The sequence below is a fragment of the Lutjanus erythropterus genome, chromosome 20 (assembly GCF_056507025.1).
Source record: "Lutjanus erythropterus isolate fLutEry1 chromosome 20, fLutEry1.hap2, whole genome shotgun sequence".
Taxonomy (NCBI): Eukaryota; Metazoa; Chordata; class Actinopteri; order Lutjaniformes; family Lutjanidae; genus Lutjanus; species Lutjanus erythropterus.
The window spans coordinates 28,447,927-28,461,943 of NC_139336.1; the positions used below are offsets into that span (position 1 = coordinate 28,447,927).

Consider the following 14,017-nt stretch of genomic DNA (forward strand, 5'->3'; position numbering starts at 1 on the left):
AGTGACTGTCTCTGTTGTTCAACAGTGATAATTTGCTGTGTGTTGCCTTTTTTTCTTTTGCATGTACAGTTGTATATGTGTCCATGTAGAGCTTCATAAAGACTCATGTAGCCACCATACACAGATATACAATTTTAAAACAGCACCTTACAAAAATCATGCTTATAATAAATTTAAAATATAGCCTACAGTAATGGGGTATTGATCTTTATTTTGTGTCTACCAATATTTCGAAAATGCCTGTTATTTTTACACGTTGGAGCTGGGCAATATGGATAAAATCAAATATGACTGTGTTTTTTTAAAGTTTAAATACCTCAATGTCAATATTGCAGCAATATTTTAGGATCGCTATTGATGCTTTCACAAAATATTAACACAATCAAATTTCTGTATTCATAAATCATACATATGGGTAATCTTATGATAAAGTGGTAGCATTATTTCTATTTTAATAACTGGGTGTAATATATATTATTTATTTATTAGAAATTACTGTTTGTCTGGCAATTAAAATGTTTTCAGGAAATGTATCTTTATACTAATGGATAGTAGGCTATATGTATAGGCCTTTGCATGTAGCATACTAAGCCACGTGACACTGTTTTGAAATGAGGCTCTTGTGCGTGCGCACGCATCCTGTGACGTGTGCAGGGCAATCGGGGTCACTGACTGACGGCCCACCCGAGAAACTTTTTGGAAGACAAAAGAAAAAAAAAGCTTGGATAAGGTTTTCTGTCCAGAGTCAGACGGTGAAGGCAGCTGTGTGTCCTGCTCAACATGTATAAAGTTTTATCACGTCTCAGTGGCCGCTGTGCAGTTTTAACGGGACAGTCCTGCTGTCGGACCGAACTGTCCAAACTCCACTTGGCAAGTGGTGAGTTACCATGGAGACGAACAAAATCCAGAACTATCTAGTTTACTGTTGAGTACGTAGTAGTACTGGATTAATTATTATTTTTAGTTTTCCTTACCCAACATGGTGTGTTTAAGCTTTATATTTGTCATAATAAGTTAAAAACAACCGTTACAGTTTACAAAATGTAACAACAAACAACAAATGTCCAGTTTTTAGCCCAAATTCTACGGCAATACCTGACGTTAACTGGTGCTAGTTAGCTAAACAGTAAGTAATGTAGCTAATGCAGTTTAATACAACAGTTTTACAATAAACTCAGTATAAACTCTTTTAAGTAAACGTATCAATACCGCTCTGTCAAAATACTCTGTAAGTGGTTAAAGAAGGGTATCTGTTAGGATTTCATTCAAATCGATGCTTATCGATACCGATATTTAGCGATACTACCTGTTAGTGATACTACTCGCCATAATTTGGTGCAAAAATGACACGAAGAGATGTGAAAATGAAAATTAATTCAGTTTGATTCACTGGCTTGACTGTATAAAATACAACATTGCCAAAGCATTTCAATACAAACTTTCACAAAGTAAGTAAAAATAAACAGTAACAACACAAAAGGCAAATGGGCATGGAGAACAAGAGGTTTTTATATATATTATACATTATAAGTTGTTTACTTTTTGCAGAAGTAACAAAGTGGAGTATTAACAGCAAAATGGTACTAAAGTATTAAAGTAAGAATATGATAGTACTTTATTTATTTTATTATTATTGATGTTTATTACATAAGCAGCATTTTAATTTTATAGTTGGTGGAGGTGGAGCACATTTGAACTACTTTCGCAGTTTCATCTACAGCTCAATTTTTCGATTATTATATTTTGTGCGAAAGGATTAGGGCCACATTAAGGGAAAAGAGAGAGAGGAGATTCTTTTACATTTTGAATTATGAGAAGAAAGTCTAAATGTTGAGAATAAAGAAATAATTATTCTCGACATTTCTCGACAATCATTCTCAAAATGCAAATTTAAGAAATGCCTGCTTGGCCCTAATACTCTTCGTATATTTTTTAATAAATTGATTACGTGTCTTCTTTGTAAATCTTGATCTGTGCTTAAGTACAGTACTTTAGTAAATATACTTGGTTCCATTGTCCATTTTTATATAAACTGTTTTAGAAAGGTTTCTATTCAGCTGTGTTTTTGTGGTGCCGTTGAACTCTGTTTTGCTTTACTGACAGGTGTTTATATGAGTTTTTCCACCCCCTTTTATATCAGTGAGGGTATGCTAGAACACAAATGGATCCATTTAACACAATGCAGTTCAACAGCACCACAAACTACATCCTCCAAATGGATCATACAGTTGAGTCAACACCTCTGAAAAACAGTTTCAACAAAAACTGAACATTATAACTTCATGCCAGTAATAATGTTCAGTGCAGAACTGTTGAGTTATACTGGTGTAGCTAATAAACTGCAGGCAGATCACAAAATCTGAGTAGCTACCAACTTAAATTGCAGCAGAAGTCATCAAAAAGATAGTAATTGTAATACAATAGTCTGAGTCATATTATGTCTCCTGGGCTGGTTAAAGTGAAGCTGCAATAGGAGGGAATAGTCAAGTGCACCTTATTTATACTTTTACATAATAACCACTCCTCTGTGCAGAAGGTAAATATTTATTCATGGATTTGTTTTGATCAAATCAATTTGAACAGTTGCCAGCCAGACTGCTCCTCCTTCTACCTCACATTTTACAAACACTGGAAAACAGACAGTGTCCTGTGTTGCACAATGTGAGGAAAGTTCAAAGGTGAATTCCATGTGGTTAAAGTGTCAGCGAGGTGTTAAGATACTAGCAAGATCATTCTGAATGTTGTGAAAACAAGTGCCAACACTGGTTTAAATATGTACTGTGTGTCTTTCTGAAGAAAATAAGGGCTTAAAAAGGAAGACAAGAGTCATAAGTGACAGGTTGTCTCATAGTTGACTCCCAAATGTCACACAAATGCTGTAGTGAAGCTTTGATCAACCTCAGCCAAGTAACGCAGTCAGCTTCCTCTTTTACCTTGTTGTCTGAACTTCAATCGCAATATTTCACAGGTACATCATGTCAGAAATCAGCCTTCAAATACACGTCCACAGACGTCCCAGAGATGCCCCCGTGCAGCTTCAGACCAGAGGAATACAAGGTAGAGGCAATATCCTGCAAGCATGCAGTGTCTATTTCCTGCACAACTGGACTCTGTATTCTGTAATACCACCAGTAATGAATATAAAATGTTACTCTAAGTAAATATTTAATTTAAAGTGACATTGTCACAGGTGCACTGAATGCACACTGCCAAGATTTTTGAAAAAAAAAAAAAAGATGAAGAACTTACCTTAACTTTAATTCCTGTCTTGTGTATTTAACTCTGTCCAGGGTATGTCCAAAGATCGGATGATGGAGATCCGCAGACAAAATTGCAACCCCATGACCATGAAGGTAACCTATTATAAGAAACCAGTGTTCATCCACCAGGGACACATGCAGTGGCTGTGGGATGTGGACGGGAGGCGATATTTGGATCTATTTGCTGGTGTGGCTACTGTCAGTGTGGGCCACTGCCACCCGTAAGGTCCTTATAATAAAAACAATTAATTCAGTCATTGGTGTTCTAATATCTTATACCTGACATCTCTGGGTGCAGGAAAGTAACAGCAGCCGCAGAGCAGCAGTTGAAGAGACTGTGGCATACTACAAACATCTACGTCTATCCTCCCCTCCATGAGTATTGTGAGAAACTAGCTTCCTACCTCCCAGATCCTCTAAAGGTACCTTGAATGGCTTTTTTCATATTAGTATTATATTTAATTACTGATCAGCTTAGGGCAGGAAACTCGATAAATAAAAATATATGCACTAATTCAAATGTTTCCCTGTCCAGGTGGTATATCTGACCAACAGCGGCTCAGAAGCCAATGACCTGGCTATGCTGATGGCTCGGCTTCACACTGGCAACTTTGACATCATCACTTTCAGGTAGAATTATTAATTAAGAGATAAATCCTTATGTGCTTCATAATTATGTGAAAACTGTATGAAAATTCAGAAATCTTTTTGGTGATAACCTGAAAGTAATGTTTCAAAAGTTACATGCATAAAAGTAAGCAACAAGATTTTTTTTTTTGCAAAAGGCCAAACACCAAAATTCCCAGCAACAGCCATGGCCAGATGAATTATATTTTTGATTGTCAAGAATGCCTGGAAGGACTTATTAAAATTTGGCATATGATGATGTCCGCAATGAAATATTGTGATGGACGATGGATGCACCACATGTCCACAACTTAGTTGTGTTTAAAAAGAAAATATTAAACATGACATTGAGGTGTAGAGCGAAGAAAAGCAGCAACGCCTCCTTTTTATATACTCTCTGAAATGTCAAAAACAGAACTCAAGCAGAAGTCTATGGAAAATCTGACAGCTTTTAAATCATGATGTGACGTTGATAGAGAGTTCAGTGGTTCACGACCATGTCAGCCATCACACCGACCGAACCGTAGTACAAACATCCATTTGGACCAAAGATGAAGTGATTAGAATTTGGTGGTCAGAGGTCGAATGTCAAAGTCCTGTGACCTCACATCTTTGTCATTCTCATGAATGCGATATCTCAGGAACACCTGGACAGAATTTCTTCAAATTTGGTACGCATTTAGTTTTTCCCTTTTGCCCATAAATTTAATATGCTATTGGAACACAAATAGATCTCTTAATGAGGCACAGACAGGAGAAGCATACAGTTGACAAGGTTTATGATTCGAGCTCCTACTCAGGAATATGAAACATATTCTTTGAGAATGTGTGTGTTAATAAAAGTTCTTTTTGGTCCAAATGTGCAAAATGTTTCTGGTTTTTCTTTTCCAGAGGATCATACCACGGTGGCAGCCCGCAGACCATGGGCCTTACCTCCAATGCAGCATATAAATACCCCATTGCCAATGGTTTGGGCTGCACAAATGTATGTATGCAGCATTCATGTATTACAATGTCATACGAATCAGATTATAATTTCTGTTTTAATGAAGGTTAATATATCATAAGCAGATACTGTAGAAAAGGGCAGATGCATGTATGTTAAATTAGGATCTCAGGAGACAGAGGAGAAGCTGTGTTGCATTACTTATGAGTGACTGTTGCTGTCAGGTTGATCCAGCTGACTCGGTTTTTGCCCAATAAACAGACCATGTGTCCTGATGTGTTCAGAGGCCCGTGGGGAGGAAGCCACTGCAGGGACTCTCCTGTGCAGACCATCAGAGAATGTAGCTGTGCCCAAGGTACGCAAAACACACACACACCCATGGGTCAACACACTCACACTGCTCTCATAAACCGGAAAAAACAAGACTGTTATCAGTGAGATTAAGCGTTATGATCCTACAAAACATTAACCTTAATTTCATTTATTGTATTGTGTTCATGCACATTGATAAAAGCGGCTCATACTGGGTACACATTTGCTGACTTGGCTTGACTCAGTTTGACCCAGTGCATCATCCAGCACAGTTAAGGCTTTTCCATTGGCACTTTTGGCTGCGCTGATTTAAACCATGCTCCATCCTCCATTACCATTAAACACGTTGAGGTGAGTCAAGCACTCTCTGGCAGGACTGTGCAGAGTCGTGGCTGTGTTAAGTTGTGCTACACTTTTTTGTGTGTGGGATTTGCATCTCCATTACCACAGGGGAGGCCTGCTTGAAGGTGTGTCTTCAAGGTGTGCAACAGAACAGCGATGGCCATTCCGTCCGAGGGAGCAGCATTAGTGAGAACAAAGCCATGAATCAGAAAAATTAAATGTTATGATTGTTTCACTGTAATTATGTTAAAGCACATATTAACACGCCCACACCTCTGGACAGCCCTGCAGGAAGGTGCCACATTGCCAGATTTTCTGTGGATTATCCTGTCTGCTATGGCTGAGTGCCTCTCTGCTCTGTGTGTGTAGCTCATACCCACACTCGTACATCTTGGGCACAATTTGGAACAGCACTGCTTGTTCAAACTACTAATGGAAACGCAAATCAGCACAGCATGATTTGACACAGCGTAGCCAAAGGTGCCTATGGAAAAGCCCTGTAACACATGCAACCATGGGTCAACACACTCACACTGCTCTCATAAACCGGAAAAAAACAAGACTGTTATCAGTGAGAATAAGCAGTATGATCCTACAAAACATTAACCTTAATTTCATTGACTGTGTTGTGTTCATACACATTGATAAAAATATCTCATGCTTGGCTCGGTTTGACTCAGTGTGTGTGTCAGCCCAGCACAACAGTTAAGGGTTCAAGGAGTCAAACCATGCTCCACGCTCCGCTACCATTTAACACATCGAGGTGTGCCAAGTCGCACCTGAGATGGACCATCTCCAGAGACGGGACAAAGTGCCTCCATCGGTGACAACGGTGACATCACATGGGACATTAAGCATTACAATTCCTTTTGCAATACTCCTCCAAACCATTAACTTTAGTTTCATTCACTGTGTTGTGTTCATGTACATTGATAAACACAGCTCAGGCTGGGTGTTGTGTGTGTTTTCATTTTGTAATTACAATGTGAATGATTGATAGTGTTCTGTCTATTTCCAAGGTGAAAAACATTTTGTTTGCACAGTTAAATATTTCCTAACAGACCTCTGTGACAGCTTAAAGCTGTGATTTTTTATTTGTGGAGTTGCAATTCACAAACTAAATCTCCCCAAAAAATCCTGAGAGTAAAACATGTCACTTATTATCCTGAAAATGAGACAAAAGAGGTACTGAACTGCCTGAATAAAGTTCAAAGTCTCCCACTGTTGATCATTTACCCCCTTTTGACCTTTTACCTATTTTAGGAATTTTAGCTATATAGTATGTGTGCATCTCAGCTTGAGGGTCTACCTGGAAATGGTCAGTACTGTATGGTAGTATGTCCACATCACTGTTTACACAAAACAAATAACCACTTTGCAGCAATATAATATCAGCATCAGTCAATAACAACTCTGCTGCTATGTGGTAATAGCAATATAGCTCAGCTCACAGATTCTGTATAAAGATTAGCATTATGTTTTGAATTTTTAATTTGTTACACGTGCTAATGTCTGTATGAGTTTGATATAAAGAACTTCTCTTTGCTTGATCCCACAGGTCATTGCATGGCAAATGAGCACTACATTGGACAACTCAAAGAGACACTTGCTACAAGTGTCCCAACTCGAATTGCTGCTTTCTTTGGAGAACCAATTCAGGTACAAAATTCTATTGTTGATGCGTTTAATAGGTTAACCCAGAAGTAGGGCGGAGACAGTGTTAAGATGATCAGTGCAGGCTTTTATTTATAGCAAAATAGATGAATGACGGGTGAATGGCAAGCAGATGAGACAGGAGCTTGAAATGGTTTCTGTGAGTGTGGCTGGCAAAGAAACCGGCAGGCAGACTGGTCGGTTGAAGGTGATCCGTGGGTGCAGAAAAACAAAAGTTAGTTCGTAAAGGAGGTTACCAAGGTGGCCAAGAGGGCTTGATACCAAACTGGTAGAAGTAACAATTTGGCAGCGAGTGGATGAAGAAACTAGGGCTTAAGTACTGCTGGGCTGATGAGTTTATGCATGGCAGGTGTGCTGGTAAGCAGACTGAAGTGCAAGCAGTGAGGTATTCTGGTAGCCAGGAGAGAGCGAGAGAGCCACGCCCACACAGACAGACGGGAAGACAGGAGACACTAGGGAGGGGAGTAAAAAGACCTGCTAGCGCTCAGGTAATAACCATAACAGTACCCTCCCTTCAATGAGAGCCTCCTGGCAAACCAACAGGCTTGTCAGGGTGGTTGTGATGGAACCGCCAGATAAGGGAGCTTGCTTTGCTCCTCTGAACTCTCCCGCTCCCCGATTCTACTCAGTCATCCAGAGCCTTTGGGTCTGCCTCAAGCCACAGCAGGCCCGACACAAGTATTGAACTGAACTGTTTTCTAACCTGCCTGCTCATTTCTGTGTCTGCTGAGGTCATCAATAACTATCCTTGTTTTACCTTGTTTGTGTGCTGCATTTTGGGTCCTGAAGACAAATGTAGTCTTTGAGTCAACATGTTATTAATGCTTTCTTGTGTGTGAATGTACAGTAATATTAACAAGTAAATTAGCTTTTTCTGAGTATGCCATCCATGTTCACTGTTTTCTCATGTTCAGCGTGACGAATGATTGTGTTAAGATCTGACTGAGGTATGTGAACGTGTTTGGTTTGTACAGGGAGTCGGAGGAGCTGTGCAGTACCCAAAAAACTACCTCAAAGAGGCTTACAAACTTGTAAGAGAGAGAGGAGGCGTCTGCATTGCTGATGAGGTTAGATACACTTTTTATATATTTTAATGATTTTAATGGATGGATTTTCAATTTGCAATTTAAACTATCTTGATTTATAGAAAAATACAAATGTTTTTTGTTAAACACTTTAGGATCAAACACTGTAAGAAAAAAAATAAGTAAATAAATTTAATATATTTTGCGCCTGACAGGTCCAGACTGGATTTGGGCGAACAGGAAGCCACTTCTGGGGTTTCCAAGGTCATGATGTCATCCCTGATATGGTTACAATGGCAAAGGGCATCGGTAATGGGTTCCCAATGGGAGCTGTTGTTACGACACCAGGTGAGGTAATACTGTAAGACATGAAAGCAGCAGACTGCCACAATGACAGCCTCACTGCTCACGTTTTCTTTTGCTTTGCTGCATTCGCCGTCACTCTCTGCCACTTGCTGTCTCTCTCCCTCATTGACATAGTGTTGGGCAAATGTTATAAGTTACTTTTTACTTATAACACCCGACTGTTTTCTGCTTTGTTGTCATTCTGAAATCCTGCTTGGTGACATTTCTATAAAGGTCCAGGGACCAACATGAAAACACTCTGATATTTCAGCCAATCGATTTTAACGCATGTTGTCTGAGGAAATCTATTTCAGACTAAGGTTTCGAGTTGCAGCAGCAGTGGGCAGGGGGGTTGAGCTTGTTTTATTCATGTGTTTTCCAGAAATTGCAGCTTCATTTGCGAAAGGGGTTCACTTCAACACTTTTGGAGGAAATCCTGTGGCTTGTGCTGTTGCTTCATCAGTGCTTGATGTAAGAATTCATCCTGTCATTGTACATTCAGCAGATAAATTCACTGTATTTCTGCAAAATATTGTTTAAGCTGCATCTGAAACCTAAAATCCATTCCCACAGAACCGGCTTGACTTAGATATTCTTACTTAACAGACTATCAAAGAGGATGGCGGGCAGCAGATCAGTCTCAACGTGGGCACCTATCTGATGACAGAACTGGCCAAACTCAGAGACACGTACGAGATTATCGGTGATGTCCGTGGAAAAGGCCTGCAGATCGGTGTGGAAATGGTCAAAGACAAGGTACTGAGATTTGAACACAAGTGACACTCGCCTCTCCTCACATGTTTATACAATGTGTGTGTCTGTGCTGTGCCCCCCGGGGGCATGGTTCAGCACTGCCCCAGTTAACCATTAGCCGGAGCAGCAGGGACCATCTGTAGTTATGAAAAGAACACTCTCAACTGCAGTGCATGCACTACAGACTGAATCAATAACAACAAAAAAGAATTATTAGAAATTATTATTAGCAATTACAATTACACCTTTTAGGTGTCCCTCAAGAAGAAAGAGGAAGTTACCTTGGTTTCCTGGATGTTATCTTTGTTTTTATTTCTCTGCTCGTCCTTTCTATTGTTCAAAACGTCATAAAACATCATTCATGATAAACTCACTGAACTTGGAGAATTATTGCATCTCACCACTCCCATTTCCAGTTTTAGAGTAATATATTACTTCCAGCAGCAATCTGACACAAAGCGTCACTCACAGTATTTAGGTGATATCAGTACATTTACAAAGGATCAGACTCATTAGAAACACTAAAAGGGATATTGGAACATATAACAATAAAGTCAAACTACTCAGTTAGATTAAAAATACTTCCTCTATTTGACCTACATAAGCAAACAAGACCAAACACAAGAACACAAGAAGATTGGCTCTTTCTGTGTAATTGTTCTTCATGCCTGCAATCCAGTCGGATTCTCCTTGAAAACAGATCAAATGAGCCTGTGTTTACATTTTCCCAGGCAAAGTCACGGTGAGTTAGCCTATTAAAAAGAAGCATGAGGAGTTTTTTATTTGGTCAGAACCATTTTTGATTTTAGATTTTGTGGTTATTAAGGTGGAAACACTACCGCTTTTGTCCTCAGAGGCCTCCAAAATCGACAAAATATGAAAGTTCTTTTTATTGGCTTTAACCTACATTACACACTGAAGCAGGGACCAGCACACTGCTCCGCACAGGATGCAAAATATTTATTTAGTGCCTTTTAATTGGTTTATGTGTGTATTATGGAAAGAAAAAAAAGTGCTGAGCAAGCCTGCACAGAACTGCAGACACAAGGTGGACGTGAATGATTTTACCATAAGTGTTGCAATATAGGGGCGTTTGGGAGGAAACAGCTATGAAACAGCATTAACTGCTTCCATTTTATAATTCCTAGTCATACTTCTGTAGTTATTTTGGTGAAAGCAACACAAAAGTAGTGAAACACATTACTATACATAGACAGTAATACTGTAAAGTAAATTAGTTGTCCCTGATGATATTCAGATGTGTAGCCTCTTAAGCTAATTTAGCAATAAGAGGTTAGGTGCACGGGTTACTATGAAAGAATTATTGGAAACAAGCTGCTGGATAGTGTTGATAATGTTAGTTACTTTAATTGTTATGCTTACTGTAACACATCCTCATCTCTTCTCTACCGTCCACAGGCCAGCAGAGAGCCGCTGCCTGCTGAGGCAATGAACGAGATCTTTGAGGACGTCAAGGACATGGGAGTACTGATAGGGAAAGGAGGACTCTATGGACAGGTAAAGCCCTCAACTTCTGTCCATCTGTCAGTTTATTTCATCACAGAGGTTGTTGTTTTGTTGAAAATAAAAAGTTAAAGTTAGTTAGTGAGGTTTTTCATCCTGCATCAACAAAGACTGATGTTGGTTGTGGTTCTGCAAAGAAATTCACTGTGATAACACATTTTAATATGGACAATTTTGTCTGTATTTCATGGTTCTTTGGGTCAGTTAGACCATCTTGGGTAATTTTGCCTCAAGCTTTGCTCATCACTAATCACTCAAAAGGGAACAATATTGGTGTGAAGTCTGGTATTTACAATTTCAGCCAGACAGTGATCAGCAGGTTGCTTTTAGTGGCTTTAGAAAATAAAATACTGCAGGTGTTTTTGTTACATAGTGAAAAAACATTCAGTATGAGGCTTTTAAGACTCAAAACACTGCAGAGTCAAAATGCTTGGCCGCAATAATTACTCCTCATCTTAGCAATTAAAAAAAGAAGGAGAAAATCATTGTATACTCAACTTGTTCCTCTGGGTTCCTCTTTTAAATTCAGTGTTCTTGGCTTTAAACATTTGCCATGACCTCAGCCTTTCCTCTGAGAGGATCTTCTGCTGTAATTACAACTTGGCCTGGCCACTAAAACATTAGTTACGTGTAAGCTGATATATATGCAACAGACACCTCATCAATAATAATCAGGGGTGTCACAATTTCAACTCTAATTGAAAATCAGTTGAAATGAGCTAAACCAAAACTGAGTCTAACAAACCTTATGAATGTAGATATTTCTAATGTTTAATGTATGTTCCATAAGTATCTGGAGCGCCTGCTCTGCCATCAGAATAAAGCACCTGTGAACCCGGTGAAGCATGTTTCCTGGTAATCTCTGGCCCTCCATAATCTCCCCTCTTGTCTTCTGTTTTCTCGCCACTTCAGACCTTCCGCATCAAACCCCCCATGTGCATCACGATGGAGGACGCAGATTTCTTCCTGGCAGTTTTTAACAAGGCCATCCACAGCTACATGGAAAGACGATGAAAGTCAGAAAAAAAAGCAACTGCTGGATTCTTCAGTGCAAAGGAACACACCTGAAAACCTGCTCAGCTGTGGATGGCATTTTTTTTTGTTGAAAATGTCAGTATCAGTATTCTGAGGAAGACTACCTGCAATTGCATTTGCATAGCAATTGTAAAACGTTTTTTTTTTTTTAACTATGCTGATTATACGGCTTAATACACTAATATAATAATGCACAGTGCCTTTCTAACAACTGGCTTAAAGTTCATTGAGCTGTTCTTAAATCCTCTGAACTGTGCCTGGATGTAACCTTGTATCATTGTTTTACAATTTTAATTTCTGAACTCATATGTGCTGCTGATTTTAATAATAATGAATCTGTGATATTAAACACTGGCCACGCCGCCTTCTGCCAGTGTTTATAGGCTCTACCTATATGTGGTACTTCAGCTGAAAACAACTGTGGTTTTAGTTGTATTTTTAATCCCGTCATCCTTTAATCCTCCACTAGATTAAGCCTTTCTCTTGGTTCTGGATCTAAAGCAGATCAATTCCATACACTATACAGGGATGATCTAACAGATGTAGAGTTTATCTGCCCACTTCAAGCTTCATAGAGCTACGATTGCTTGTGGGGCCTCCAGCAGGCTTAAAGGGAAAATTCGCCACTCTTTATGGAGATGTCCAATGGTAAATGTGGTGAATAATTATAGTAATTAAGTAGTCCAGTAACAGTGTTTTGGATGACATATTTATGACATTAGAATAGTTGAAAGAAGTTCTGTCATATGACAGATTTTTTACGTGTCAAAATCTACATCTTCTGTAAGAGACTCTTTCAGCAGAAACTCAAACCATGTTCGATTAAATGCTTTAACGCCATGAGAGCTTTACTTTCAGTGTCTGTTTGTTCAGCTAAGAGAGGACTTCTTAACTGTTCCAGATGCACAAAACAGGATCATATTGTCCAAATACAAGCTTGCCGATTGATGTCAGCAGTCCCCAAACAAATGCATGAGACACTGAAATGTGCTATATGCAGCGTAAAACCCAAACAGCATAAAACTGAACTCAAATACACTAAATAGAGAGCAAAATGTAGATTTTGCATTATCAGTCTGTCAAATCTTACGTTTAAAACCACTGAGTTCTATCCAGATCATTGCTGTTTCTTGGAAAACTGTCACATTTACTAGCTGCTCTCTGCCCTTGCCCTATATTAACTCCTCTCTTACTTCTGACCTCTTCAACTCCCTCCTGCCCTGCAGTCAACCCTGCCCTCCTCCCTCACACACTTGTTCCCACCCCCTCATTAGTCTGGCAGTACGCAGTATGTGCCCGCTTATTTCCAGTCACTCTCCATCAGATGATCTGATGTGCCACTTAGTGGTCCAGCCTTTTTTGGACTTCTGCCCTGTTTTGCCTTGATCCCAGCCGGGTAATTTTGTCTTCTCTTCCAAGTCTGCCTGCTGTTGATTCTTGCCTGTTGTCTGACTACAAGTAAAGCTGAACATTTTACCTCACCTGCCTGGTTTCTGAGATGTGCTTTCAGGTCCAAAACTTATCTGTCTGTAGCCCAACAGCCCCAAAGAGGTCTGTTACCTTCTGAGATGATTTAGCTGTCAGTTAATATGATTCTGTCCCAATTCAGACTCAGAGGAAACGCTATAACGGTGTCCAATCTTCCATGTCGTACTTGCAAACAGTCTTTGATATTTATATAGTGGGGCCCACTTCTTGATGCTTTTTACTTCTTCGTGGCTCTTAAAATCCACAGCAAACTGTATTAAAGCAGCACCCCAGCGGTTTGAAATGTCACCTTATCATGATGAGGTTTCAGACAATCAGCAGTTTCAAGGTACAAGGTACAAAGTTCATTTATTCATCAATCTTTCAATGCACAGCCTTAGGGAAGAAGCTGCTCCGTAGGTGTGGCAGCGGACACTTCAAGTGAATGATGACTAGTTTTGAAGTTTAAAAAAGCAACAGAAAAAAAAAAAAACTAACTCCATGTTGCTCGTCTGATGTAAGCCAAGTCTCCTAAACCTCCGATATTCCAAGTTGACTTGAAAGGCGCATTTCCACCATGTTTTTAGCCTCAGTCTTCACTGTAGAGAGTGTGTGGTGTGAAGGTGTGCAAATGGCACGTTGGGGCTTTCAGAGACTTGGATTATTAAGAATAACATTAAGACATGGAGAGACAGAATGAGCGCGTG

General features: G+C 39.5%; 1 protein-coding gene across 1 annotated transcript; it reads left to right on the plus strand.

The window, feature by feature from the left end:
* The first annotated feature begins 777 nt into the window (after positions 1-777).
* Positions 778-12,197, plus strand: LOC146308663 (alanine--glyoxylate aminotransferase 2, mitochondrial-like). The gene is made up of 14 exons (XM_084746040.1): positions 778-877; positions 2,969-3,057; positions 3,291-3,481; positions 3,559-3,682; positions 3,796-3,890; positions 4,779-4,872; positions 5,095-5,188; positions 7,046-7,146; positions 8,136-8,228; positions 8,402-8,534; positions 8,914-9,002; positions 9,138-9,287; positions 10,704-10,802; positions 11,721-12,197. Exons 1-14 carry the CDS (start codon positions 781-783, stop codon positions 11,820-11,822), a joined length of 1,551 nt encoding a protein of 516 aa, XP_084602166.1. The 5' UTR covers positions 778-780; the 3' UTR covers positions 11,823-12,197.
* The last annotated feature ends 1,820 nt before the right edge of the window (positions 12,198-14,017 follow it).

Coding starts and splice junctions, on each gene's coding strand:
- LOC146308663 (XM_084746040.1), top strand. CDS start 781: ATGTATAAAGTTTTATCACGTCTCAGTGGCCGCTGTGCAGTTTTAACG. Junction 3,058..3,290: donor TCAGACCAGAGGAATACAAG/GTAGAGGCAATA, acceptor AACTCTGTCCAG/GGTATGTCCAAAGATCGGAT. Junction 7,147..8,135: donor TCTTTGGAGAACCAATTCAG/GTACAAAATTCT, acceptor TGGTTTGTACAG/GGAGTCGGAGGAGCTGTGCA.